The following is an 11249-nucleotide window of genomic DNA, read 5'->3' as shown; positions in this document are numbered from 1 at the left end:
CTGCCTCGGCCTCCCAAAGTGCTGGAATTACAGGCATGAGCCACCTCGCCTGGCCCAAGCACATGCCATTTCAATGGCCTTGTGCTACACAACTCCCACTATCCTATTCTGCTCTCTGTTCCAGGCTCTGGTCATATTGGGCTTTTTTTTTCTTTTTTTTGAGATGGAGTCCTGCTTTGTCGCCCAGGATGGAGTGCAGTGGTGTGATCTCAGCCCACTGCAACCTCCACCTCCCAGGTTCAAGTGATTCTAGTGCCTCAGCCTCCTGAGTAGCTGGGACAGGTGCCAGTCATCACGCACGGCTTATGTTTTGTTTTCAATTAGCAATAATCGCACCTCGGATAAACCTCATTGGCTATGATACTGCCACTGTGCAAAGCTAATGTTTTGTAGTTTCAGTAGAGACAGGGTTTTGCCATGTTGGTCAGGCTGGTCTCGAACTCCTGACTTCAGGTGATCCGCCTGCCTTGGTCTCCCAAAGTGCTGGGATTACAGGTGTGAACCACTGTGCCTGGGCCATACTGGCTCTTGACTCTTCCTTGAACTAGCCAGATTTGCTTCTGCCCTAGCACTCTTCGACTTGTACTTTCTGGCTGGCATGATCTTCCCTCAGAGGATGGCTTAGTTCCCTTGATTACTCCAAGTCCTCATCACCATCTAACACGCTTATGTTTTACTTATTTCTTGCCTGTCTCTCCCCACCATAAGATCCAAGAAGGTTGGGATTTCTGTCATTTTTTTTTGTTGTTCAGTGCTGTATTCTTGGTGGTGTCCACATGGTAGGTGCTATTTGTTAACTGAACACGCAAGCAAATATTTCCCTGAGTTTGTCACATGTCTATGTTTTTGATGTATGTCTGCTATGCAACAATCTTATTTACATACCCAAAACTGTTTAAAAAAAATTTTTTTTTTTTTTTGAGATGGAGTCTTGCTCTGTCGCCCAGACTGGAGTGCAGTGGCCAGATCTCAGCTCACTGCAAGCTCCGCCTCCCAAGTTCACACCATTCTCCTGCCTCAGCCTCCCGAGTAGCTGGGACTACAGGCGCCCGCCACCTCGCCCGGCTAGTTTTTTGTATTTTTTTTAGTAGAGATGGGGTTTCACCGTGTTAGCCAGGATGGTCTCGATCTCCTGACCTCGTGATCCGCCCGTCTCGGCCTCCCAAAGTGCTGGGATTATAGGCTTGAGCCACCGCGCCTGGCGTAAAAAAATTTTTGATACGGAGCCTCACTGTGTCGCCCAGGCTGGGGTGCAGTGGCCTGATCTCAGCTCACTGCAAGCTCCGCCTCCCGGGTTCAAGCTATTCTCCTGCCTCAGCCTCCCAAGTAGCTGGGATTACACGCATGCGCCACCACACCTGGCTAATTTTGTATTTTTAGTAGAGAGGGGGTTTCACCATGTTGGCCAGGTCCTCAACTCCTGACCTCAGTTGATTGGCCTACATTGGCCTCCCAAAATGCTGGAATTACAGGCGTGAGCCACCGCTCCCGGACTAAAATTTTTTTTAATAAGGCTCAACTTTTGCTTCCTCAAGAATTGATTTTCTCGTTTATTAAACTGTTTATTGTGAAAACCTTCAAACATACAGTAGCGTCATTCCATTATTTCTTGATTGGGAATTCCATCAGGGCAGAGGCCTTTGATTTTTCACCGTCTGCCAGGACCTCAGCAACCCCAGGAAATGTTTCCAAAGAATGAATTAATGGCATGAAGGCTTCTCCGGGGCCTGCCTCAGGTCCCCTCGCGGTGCCCAGCACAGTCCCGGGAGCCGTTTGCCGACTCAAGGCGCCTGTCCTGGTTTCTCCCGCCAGGCCTGGCCTTCCCCTGTACACTCACGCGGCCACCTCCATGCGCGGGTTTGGACAGGGCTTCCAGAATGGGAGGAGCCTTGACTTCCAATTGAACAAAGTTTTTCCTAGGAGCCCGCCGGTCCCAGCCCCACCCGGGCCAGAGGCCGCCTCACAGACTAGGCCTCTTTGCCGCCGGGGCCGCTGGCGCGCGTTCTCCTCTCTTCAGCCCTCCCTCTCCCTCCCAACCCTCCCCCCGCCACGGGCTGTGGCGGTTGGTCGTCCCTTTCCCACCCCCTCAGCTAACGAGCGGGCTCTAGGCCCTCTGGGATTGGCTGTGCTTGAGTGCATCTTCCCTCAGCGTTTCTGATTGGTCGCTGGACGCGCGGGATGCGGGTCCCCATTGGCTAGGCCAGGGCGCCTGCGCGGCGGGGTTCTCGGTCGCCAGCCATTCCTGGGGAGGACTGCCGCTCGTTCGGACGTCTTTCCTGTCGTTGGAGGAGACGTCCGGGCTCTCCGGGAAGGCGGCTGCGGCGACAAAATGAAGATATTCGTGGGCAACGTCGACGGGGCGGATACGACTCCGGAGGAGCTGGCAGCCCTCTTTGCGCCCTATGGCACGGTCATGAGCTGCGCCGTCATGAAACAGTTCGCCTTCGTGCACATGCGCGAGAACGCGGGCGCGCTGCGCGCCATCGAAGCCCTGCACGGCCACGAGCTGCGGCCGGGGCGCGCGCTCGTGGTGGAGATGTCGCGCCCAAGGCCTCTTAATACTTGGAAGATTTTCGTGGGCAATGTGTCGGCTGCATGCACGAGCCAGGAACTGCGCAGCCTCTTCGAGCGTCGCGGACGCGTCATCGAGTGTGACGTGGTGAAAGGTAACGCGGAGGCGCGCTCGGGGGCGGGGGCGCGCTCGGGGCACTCTGCCTGTTAGCCACGCCCCTTACCCGGGGGTCGGTCACTGCGCGGTTGGGAGGGGTGGGGAAGTGCGCGGGAGCAGGCCGGAGGTGTTGGGGGCGCGTTGGGTAGAGCCACCCTCCTCCCCTGCGGTCCAGGAACCGTCCACCAAGTAGGAGGAAGCGGCTCTGGGTGGGTGCGGCGGCCACTGCGAGCCAAGCTACGGGGCCGGGGACGCGCCTGAGAGCCTTGCGAGTGTACCGGGGGCGCGCCTTCTCCTGGTCTCCTGGGCCTGGCACCCAGCGGAAATTGGGAAGTGACGGGCACAAGCCGGATCATGAAGCGGGGAAGATTTCTCCACTTCCCCACTTCCTCTCCAGACGTCGGTCAGAGCAAGGGAAGAGGGAAAAGGTGGGGGCTGACGCCCCAAGGCCGCCCTCCTGTTCCCTCCCGATGAATGTGCTCAAGCGGAAGGTAACGGGGCCCTTGGACGTTTCTCGGGCTGGGGTCTGTTAGTCTTGTCTGGCATGGGTCTACTCACGGGCACAATTACACGTGGGTACGAGAGGGGCCCCTTCCGAATCACTTTGGCCTTTCAATGTTAGGTAGGTTAGGCGTGGTAGCTCTGTGCTCTCCTCCTCCCTCAAACCTGGGATTTTTCTTTGGGCTCGATTTTACATTTGTTAACTGGAAACCCTAGCCTTTTGCATGTGCAAGAAAGTTTGTTTTATGAAGGCCCCTTCTGCGTAGTCTTTACGTGCCAAGCCAGTGCCCTAGGGCAGTGTCATTCTTTCATAAGCTTGGTGACTTTGCAAGGGGGCATACTCTGGCTGAGGGGGTCCTGGGGAGGGGTCTGTGAGAGGTCTTCACTAAACAGTGGCTAAATACGATTTATTGAATCAGTAGTAGTCATTGCTTGAGCAGTCTAATCCTCAGGGCAGATCCATATTGCCTTTTCTTCGAGAAAAATGTGTAACCGTAATTTAAGCCTGACTAGCGACCCAGTTGACTTTTTCATAGCCTGAGTTTTTATTCCTTAAGCTCTTTTACATTGGCAAGGTTTGGTAGGACAGCCCTTGTGTATGTGGCCAGCTTCTGCTCCACTTGGGAACAGATCAGAGCTAACTTTGCCCTGTCATCTCGGAGGATGCAGCCTGGGAGTATCTGATGCCCTACTCCTGGTGGGTTCATACCTGCTTATACTCTGTGTGAGAAGTTTCAGGGATAGGAAATAAATGTGGGTGCAAGTGCTTATTTATCCCACCAAGATATTTCATTTGCTGTCCTGGAAAGGCACATCTTTGGGGCCATTCCTAGTCCTTTAAGTGGGGGAAATATAAAGGGTCATAGTGTCCACTACTAGGAACAAGTCCTTGTTCTGCATTAATACTGCATTCTATTTTCCTCAACTCAGGTTATACACGTCCACGACTATCCGGAATCGGGCTTTCCTGCTGGGTGCTCTGAGGCAGGCTGTATGGTGCATGGATTTTTGCTTTTGTTTAGAGTAAAAGAGTGGGGCAGGGTCTCACATTGGGTACTTGTCCAGCAAGAGGATGGGGTATATGAGTCTCATTTGTGAGAGTTTTGTGTTTAATTGACTTACCAAGTTTCTTTTGTGGTTGTTAGGTAGGGTGGCTACTAGATTGAGAGTCTAGAGTCAAACATCTGAAGGGACAGTCTCCCTGGAACTCAAGCTCCTTGCTTGCTTTCAGGTGGTAGAGAATGCCAAAAATTTGCCTGAATTTGCTTGGGACCCAGCACCAAGTGACAGTGGGGGTGAAGAGCATAACTGCCCATGAATTTTTAGAACTCCTGGCTGACTCTTTGTGAGAGTTAGAGGGAGTTTTGTGCATTTGTTCCTTTGTAAACATTTGGCAGAAATGCATTGACTTACTCAGGGAGTGGTGGTCAACTATTTGGAGTTATGTTGTTGTGTAACAGAGCTCCTGATATACTTCGATGTAAGAGACTGCGGGAAATACTTGAACATCATGTTCTCCACTGATGTCTTTCTATCTGTTTGTGATGACGGAAAGTGAGAGTTGAAAGTTGGGAGTGTAGTAGAAGCGACTGGCTCTCTAGAGAGTGTATTCATTTCTTGTGCTAGGAGTGGTCATTTGATTGAGTCTCCTCGTGTTGGCTGACAGGGCTTTGAAAAGCACAGAAGCTTGGTGTTGCACGGGACAACCAGCTCTGTTTTCTTTCACAGGAAAAAAAAACAACATAGTTGCTTGGTTACTCTAGGAGCTTAGATAGGATTTGTAGAACAGAAATCTCAATAGCAACAGTGGATTGTAACCACTCCACAGCTTCCTCCTATTAGGTGTTCAAAGATGAACAGCTTCCGGAAACACGTACAGACTTGTGGGGAGATCTGAAAGACCAAAGAGGAAAATATCTCCTCATCATTTTTGTGAGTGACTGTTTCTTCTTCCTATACAGAGCTCTGTAGTTTCAAGTTTAAGATTTTTTCTTTTTTCTTTTTTTTTTTTGAGATGGAGTCTCGCTTTGTCGCCCAGGCTGGAATGCAGTGGCGAGACCTCAGCTCACTGCAAGCTCCGCCTCCCAGGTTCACGCCTTTCTGCCTCAGCCTCCCGAGTCGCTGGGACTACAGGCGCCCGCCACTACGCCCGGCTAATTTTTTGTATTTTTAGTAGAGATGGAGTTTCACCATGTTAGCCAGGATGGTCTCCATTTCCTGACCTTGTGATCCGCCTGCCTTGGCTTCCCAAAGTGCTGGGATTACAGGCGTGAGCCACTGTGCCTGGCCCTCAAGTTTAAGATTTTGTCTTAAGACAGGAGAACTTACTTTTCTGGATTCACTTAATTTTGGTACTGGAAGACTTTTGATGCCACCAGACCATTTGGAGATCTCTGTAAAACATTACTTGATAGTCCCAATGCAGTGATTTCCTTCAAAGTTTCCTTGAATTAGATCTTCAGGCAACAAGGTTCCTGGAATTTTTCAGATCTCTGGTTTTAATGGTCTTAGGAGTACCTGGGTTTCAGGGCATCTTTAATATAGCTAGGTCTGTGCTTTGCTGCTTACTGTGATAGGGTGTATCACTATTGGATGCGGTTGAGTTAGCTGGGCCACCTATTCACACTTTCTCCTCCAATATCAGGCTTAGAAACTTCCTGATACAGTTTGGTTATAATTGTATCAGATGGATTTTAAAATTTTGTACTTATTTTTATATTATTTATATATTATTTTTTGAGACAGAGTCTCGTTCTGTTGTCCAGGCTGGAGTGCAGTGGTGAGATCTCAGCTCACTGCAGCCTCCGCCTCCTGGGTTCATGCAGTTCTCCTGCCTCAGCCTTTCAAGTAGCTGGGACTACAGGCCACCACACCTGACTAATTTTTGAATTTTTAGTGCAGACAGGGTTTCACTATGTTGGCCAGGCTGGTCTCGAACTCCTAACCTCAGGTGATCTGCCTGCCTCGGCCTCCCAAAGTATTGGGATTACAGGTGTGAGCCACCATGCCCAGCCTGGATTTTTAAATTTTTTGATCAGTTACACAACTCGTCTGGGCAGTCATTTGAATTGTACATGTGACACCTCAGTTTTCAATTTTCACCACTTGGTCTGAATAAAAACCTAAGGAGGGAAACAGACAATGGGATGTCCAAATGCTCTTGTAAGCCTGTGGAAGTTTTTGTCTCATTCTAGTGTCAGGAATTTGTGGATGGAATTATCTGGACTATTAGAATTGTTCCTTAATATTACCTCAGAATGTCTAGAGGCCCCTCCCCCGAACAAGTGCCTATGAGCTCCAGCAGCTCTCTGCTTCCTCTTCACTTTGGGCCTTTCTGCTTGCCATCTCCAGGTGGTTTTGCCATTTCTAAGGATTACCTCAGCCTCTGCTTTTATTTTTATTTTTTATGTAAAAATTTTAAAAAATATTTATTCATTCTTTTAGAGATAGGGTCTCGTTTTGTTGCTCAGGCCAGAGTGCAGTGGCATGATTGTGGCTCACTGTAGCCTTGACCTCCTGAGCTCAAGCCGTCCTTCCACCTCAGTCTCTCAAAGTATTAGGATTACAGGAGGGAGCCACCATTCCTGGCCCAGCCTCTGCTTTTAAAGGGCTCTTAGGCCACGTGCTAGTTTTTAGTTTTTTAGCTTACTGTACCCAAAGTGGAGATGAGAGATCACAGGACAACTCTAGTGCCTTATGGCTAGGCCGAAAGAAACACGTAGTTTTTCCCAGGTAGTAGATAAGGCTCTGGCCATGGGAGTGTTGAGGACAGAGTTGTGGTAATTCTTTTTTCTTTTTGAGACGGAGTTTCACCCTTTTTGCCCAGGCTGGAGTGCAGTGGCGTGATCTTGACTCACTGCAACCGCTGCCTCCTGGGTTCAAGTGATTCTCCTGCCTCAGCCTCCTGAGTAGCTGGGATTACAGGCACATGCCACCACAGCCGGCTAATTTTGTATTTTTAGTAAAGATGGGGTTTCACTGTGTTGGTCAGGCTGGTCTTGAACTCCTGACCTCAGATGGTCCGCCTGTCTCGGCCTCCCAAAGTGCTGAGATTATCGGCGTGAGCCACTGGGCCTGGCCTCGTTTTGTTCTTTTATCATCTCTGCCAGGTTCTAGGTTTGCATGGCATTGTGTTTTGCTTGAGATGAAAGATAATATTCTATAGGGAAATAAACCTCTGATTATTTCTAGGTTTGAATAGTCATAATTCCTTATTCTGTAGCTGTTTATGTCTTACAAGGCACTTCTGTCTTTCCTCTTGAACCTCTTAACTTTGAGGTAGGTAGGATAGATTTGTCAGAGGAAATAAGTGGTAAGTTTCTTTTTATTTTTTTTTTGAGATGGAGTTTTGCTCTTGTCACCCAGGCTGGAGTGCGGTGGCATGATCTTGGCTTACTACAACCTCCTTCTCTTTCTCCTGGGTTCAAGTGGTTCTCCTTCCTCAGCCTCCTGAGTAGCTGGGATTACAGGTGACTGCCACCACACCCGGCTAATTTTTGTATTTTTAGTAGAGGCGTGGTTTCACCATGTTGGCCAGGCTGGTCTTGAACTCCTGACCTTGGGTGATCCACCCATCTGGGCTTCCTAAAGTGTTGGGATTACACGCATGAGCCACCGTGCTTGGCCAGTTTCTTTTCTTTTTTTTTTTTTTTTTTGAAATGGAGTCTTGCGGTGTCACCTAGGCTGGAGTACGGTGGTGCCATCTTGGCTCACTGCAGCCTCCACCTCCCAGGTTCAAGTGATTCTCCTGCCTCAGCCTCCCGAGTAGCTGGGATTATAGGTGTGCACCACCACACCTGGCTAATTTTTGTATTTTTAGGAGAGACGGGGTTTCACCACATTGGTCATGCTGGTCTTGAACTCCTGATCTCATGAGCCACCGCACCTGCCTAAATGGTAAGTTTCCTAAGATAACAAGTCAGTGATACCTGTATCTGGAACTGAGACCATTGAATTCTTAATTAAGGATCCCTTTTGTGCTGTGCCACGCTTCTGACTTCTACTTATTGATTGTATTTTTTTCCCATTATCCTGAGGTTTGTGTCATTGTCTTCAAATCCAGGGAAATGTCTTGTTCTGTAGGAGCAGCTATATGGGCATCCCAGTACGAAAGTTTCTAAAAATGAGGACCCTTGTTTGGAGATTATTAAGAATGTTTCATATCTTAGTATTGTCATCCAGGTAGCTCTTTGTTTCTTAAACTGATGTGACAGATAGCATCCTGGTACTTGGATGCTATCTGAGAGTAGCCACAGGTAGAGAATGGAGCTAAGCTCAGAACCCTATTTCCTAGGGGCAGGCTTCTCTCATTCAGATTCTGCCTGTGCTATTGTGCTTTGTGAGTGTGGACTTGAGAATTTCTCTCCACTCCTTCACTACCTGAAGTTTTATCCTTCTGTGTGGTGGATAAGTATATAATTTTGAGACCAACATTCTGTCTTCTCCTACCCTACCACAGCTTACTCAGATCATAATGAGAGCTGCAGGGTTAACCTGCTTAGCAGAGCCTGTTAGCTGCAGTAATTGCAGCTTCATGCCTTATAGGTGAGAAACCAGATATTTCCTGTAAGCAGTCTGCTCTGTGAACAGAAGCCCAAGGTATAAGATATACCTCTGTCCCTTAAAGAGGAAACAGTGGAGGATGTAATGTGGTCTGGGACAGGGGGATTGGGCATGAACTCAGCCACTAGGCTTAGTTTCTATTCCCATACCTCATTGGCTTACACAGGGTCCATGTTCTCTGCTTCTAAGCTTTAAGTTTTAGTCATTTGACACGGTCCTGCCTTATACCTTGACCTTTCAGGGATAGATTGTGTAGCAAAGGGGCATTGGAAGAACTGTGATTCTGGTCCTGACTCTAACACACTTTGAGTGGGGCAAGCCATGTAAAAACTCTGAGCATGTATGTGTGTCCATCTGTTAAATGGAGATAACGATTCTTTGCCCTGCCTACCTCACAGGATTGTGAGGCCCAAATGAGGTCCTCCCGTACCTGAGAGTGCCTTGAAAACTTGGGAAGTACTGTGAAAAAGCAGAGAGATCATATTGGAACAATGTTGTGAACTGCTTGCTTGTTGCAGTCTAACTCTCTTGCCTTAATTGGACATGGGCTGAGAGATGGGTCATACCAAAACGTGAGTGGTCGTTTCCAGTGTTTGAGAGTTAGGCTTCAACAGTGAGCTAGGCTTCAAAGCTGTTTGGTGAGCTTGGGTTGAGAACATTGAAGAATTGAGTGATCTAGGAACCCTTTCTGCATTTTGTTCTGCTGGTTTGTACTTACAGGAGATGTGAAGATTTTTATCCTGTGTTGCAGTTCATCTCTGCTCCTCCTCTCACCAGGAAGTTGGGTGAGGTGGCAGGGTTTGTAAAGGGGAGAATGGGAAGAAGGCTGTAGGCAAAGATGACTGTTTGGGACAGTCAGAAGCTTTGTTATATGGGAGCTACATTTTATGACACACTCCTGGAGAGGAGGGTTTGGAGGCCCTGGAGGTAGCTGGCAACAGCTGGGTGCTGTTGTGTGTCCAGTTTGGGACCCATCAGGTAGCATGCCCTGCCCCCCTAATTGCTAACCCTCTGTCTGCTGCTTTATCAGACTACGCGTTTGTTCACATGGAGAAGGAAGCAGATGCCAAAGCCGCAATCGCGCAGCTCAACGGCAAAGAAGTGAAGGGCAAGCGCATCAACGTGGAACTCTCCACCAAGGGTCAGAAGAAGGGGCCTGGCCTGGCTGTCCAGTCTGGGGACAAGACCAAGAAACCAGGGGCTGGGGATACGGCCTTCCCTGGAACTGGTGGCTTCTCTGCCACCTTCGACTACCAGCAGGCTTTTGGCAACAGCACTGGTGGCTTTGATGGGCAAGCCCGTCAGCCCACACCACCCTTCTTTGGTCGCGACCGCAGCCCTCTGCGCCGTTCACCTCCCCGAGCCTCTTATGTGGCTCCTCTGACGGCCCAGCCAGCTACCTACCGGGCCCAGCCGTCAGTGTCACTGGGAGCTGCCTACAGGGCCCAGCCTTCTGCCTCTTTGGGTGTTGGCTATCGGACTCAGCCCATGACAGCCCAGGCAGCCTCTTACCGCGCTCAGCCCTCTGTCTCCCTTGGGGCCCCATACAGGGGCCAGCTGGCTAGTCCTAGCTCCCAGTCTGCTGCAGCTTCTTCACTTGGCCCCTATGGTGGAGCCCAGCCCTCGGCCTCGGCCCTTTCCTCCTATGGGGGTCAGGCAGCTGCGGCTTCTTCGCTCAACTCCTATGGGGCTCAGGGTTCCTCCCTTGCCTCCTATGGTAACCAGCCATCCTCTTACGGCGCCCAGGCTGCCTCTTCCTATGGGGTTCGTGCAGCTGCTTCTTCCTACAACACCCAGGGAGCAGCTTCCTCCTTAGGCTCCTACGGGGCTCAGGCAGCCTCCTATGGGGCCCAGTCTGCAGCCTCCTCACTAGCTTATGGAGCCCAGGCAGCTTCTTACAATGCCCAGCCCTCGGCCTCTTACAATGCCCAGTCTGCCCCATATGCTGCACAGCAGGCTGCTTCCTACTCTTCCCAACCTGCTGCCTATGTGGCGCAGCCAGCCACAGCTGCTGCCTATGCCAGCCAGCCAGCAGCCTACGCCGCACAAGCCACTACCCCAATGGCTGGCTCTTATGGGGCCCAGCCAGTTGTCCAGACCCAGCTGAATAGTTACGGGGCCCAAGCATCAATGGGCCTCTCAGGCTCCTATGGGGCTCAGTCGGCTGCTGCGGCCACTGGCTCCTATGGTGCCGCAGCAGCCTACGGGGCCCAACCTTCTGCCACCCTGGCAGCTCCTTACCGCACTCAGTCGTCAGCCTCATTGGCTGCTTCCTATGCTGCCCAGCAGCATCCCCAGGCTGCTGCCTCCTACCGCGGCCAGCCAGGCAATGCCTACGATGGGGCAGGTCAGCCGTCTGCAGCCTACCTGTCCATGTCCCAGGGGGCCGTTGCCAACGCCAACAGCACCCCGCCGCCCTATGAGCGTACCCGCCTCTCCCCACCCCGGGCCAGCTACGACGATCCCTACAAAAAGGCTGTCGCCATGTCGAAAAGGTACTGTATGCCCCCCCGCCTCT

At 50.7% G+C, this 11249-nt stretch overlaps 1 protein-coding gene and 1 pseudogene across 6 annotated transcripts in view; one reads left to right on the top strand and one right to left on the bottom strand.

Moving 5' to 3' along the window:
• Positions 1 to 299: 299 nt before the first annotated feature.
• On the bottom strand, positions 300 to 381 carry LOC123568995 (U4 spliceosomal RNA; annotated as a pseudogene).
• Positions 382 to 2234: 1853 nt separating this feature from the next.
• Positions 2235 to 11249, top strand: part of LOC102121010 (RNA-binding protein 4-like) — a 73146-nt gene continuing 64131 nt past the window's right edge. For 3 of the 6 annotated variants that reach the window (XR_012423031.1, XR_010581151.1, XM_065529395.2), the window contains exon 1: positions 2235 to 2666. Coding sequence is in view for 3 of the 6 variants with exons in the window: in XM_065529395.2 (XP_065385467.1) it covers positions 2330 to 2666 (337 nt within the window). In the remaining 3 variants the exon portion in view is untranslated. Of the gene's footprint in view, positions 3160 to 9761; positions 11227 to 11249 lie in introns of all 6 variants that reach the window. The other 3 variants (XR_012423030.1, XM_065529392.2, XM_005577129.4) reach the window with 2 other exon arrangements.

This window comes from Macaca fascicularis, chromosome 14 (genome assembly GCF_037993035.2).
Source record: "Macaca fascicularis isolate 582-1 chromosome 14, T2T-MFA8v1.1".
In the NCBI taxonomy this organism is placed as follows: Eukaryota; Metazoa; Chordata; class Mammalia; order Primates; family Cercopithecidae; genus Macaca; species Macaca fascicularis.
This window is presented reverse-complemented; position numbering and strand designations above follow the sequence as displayed.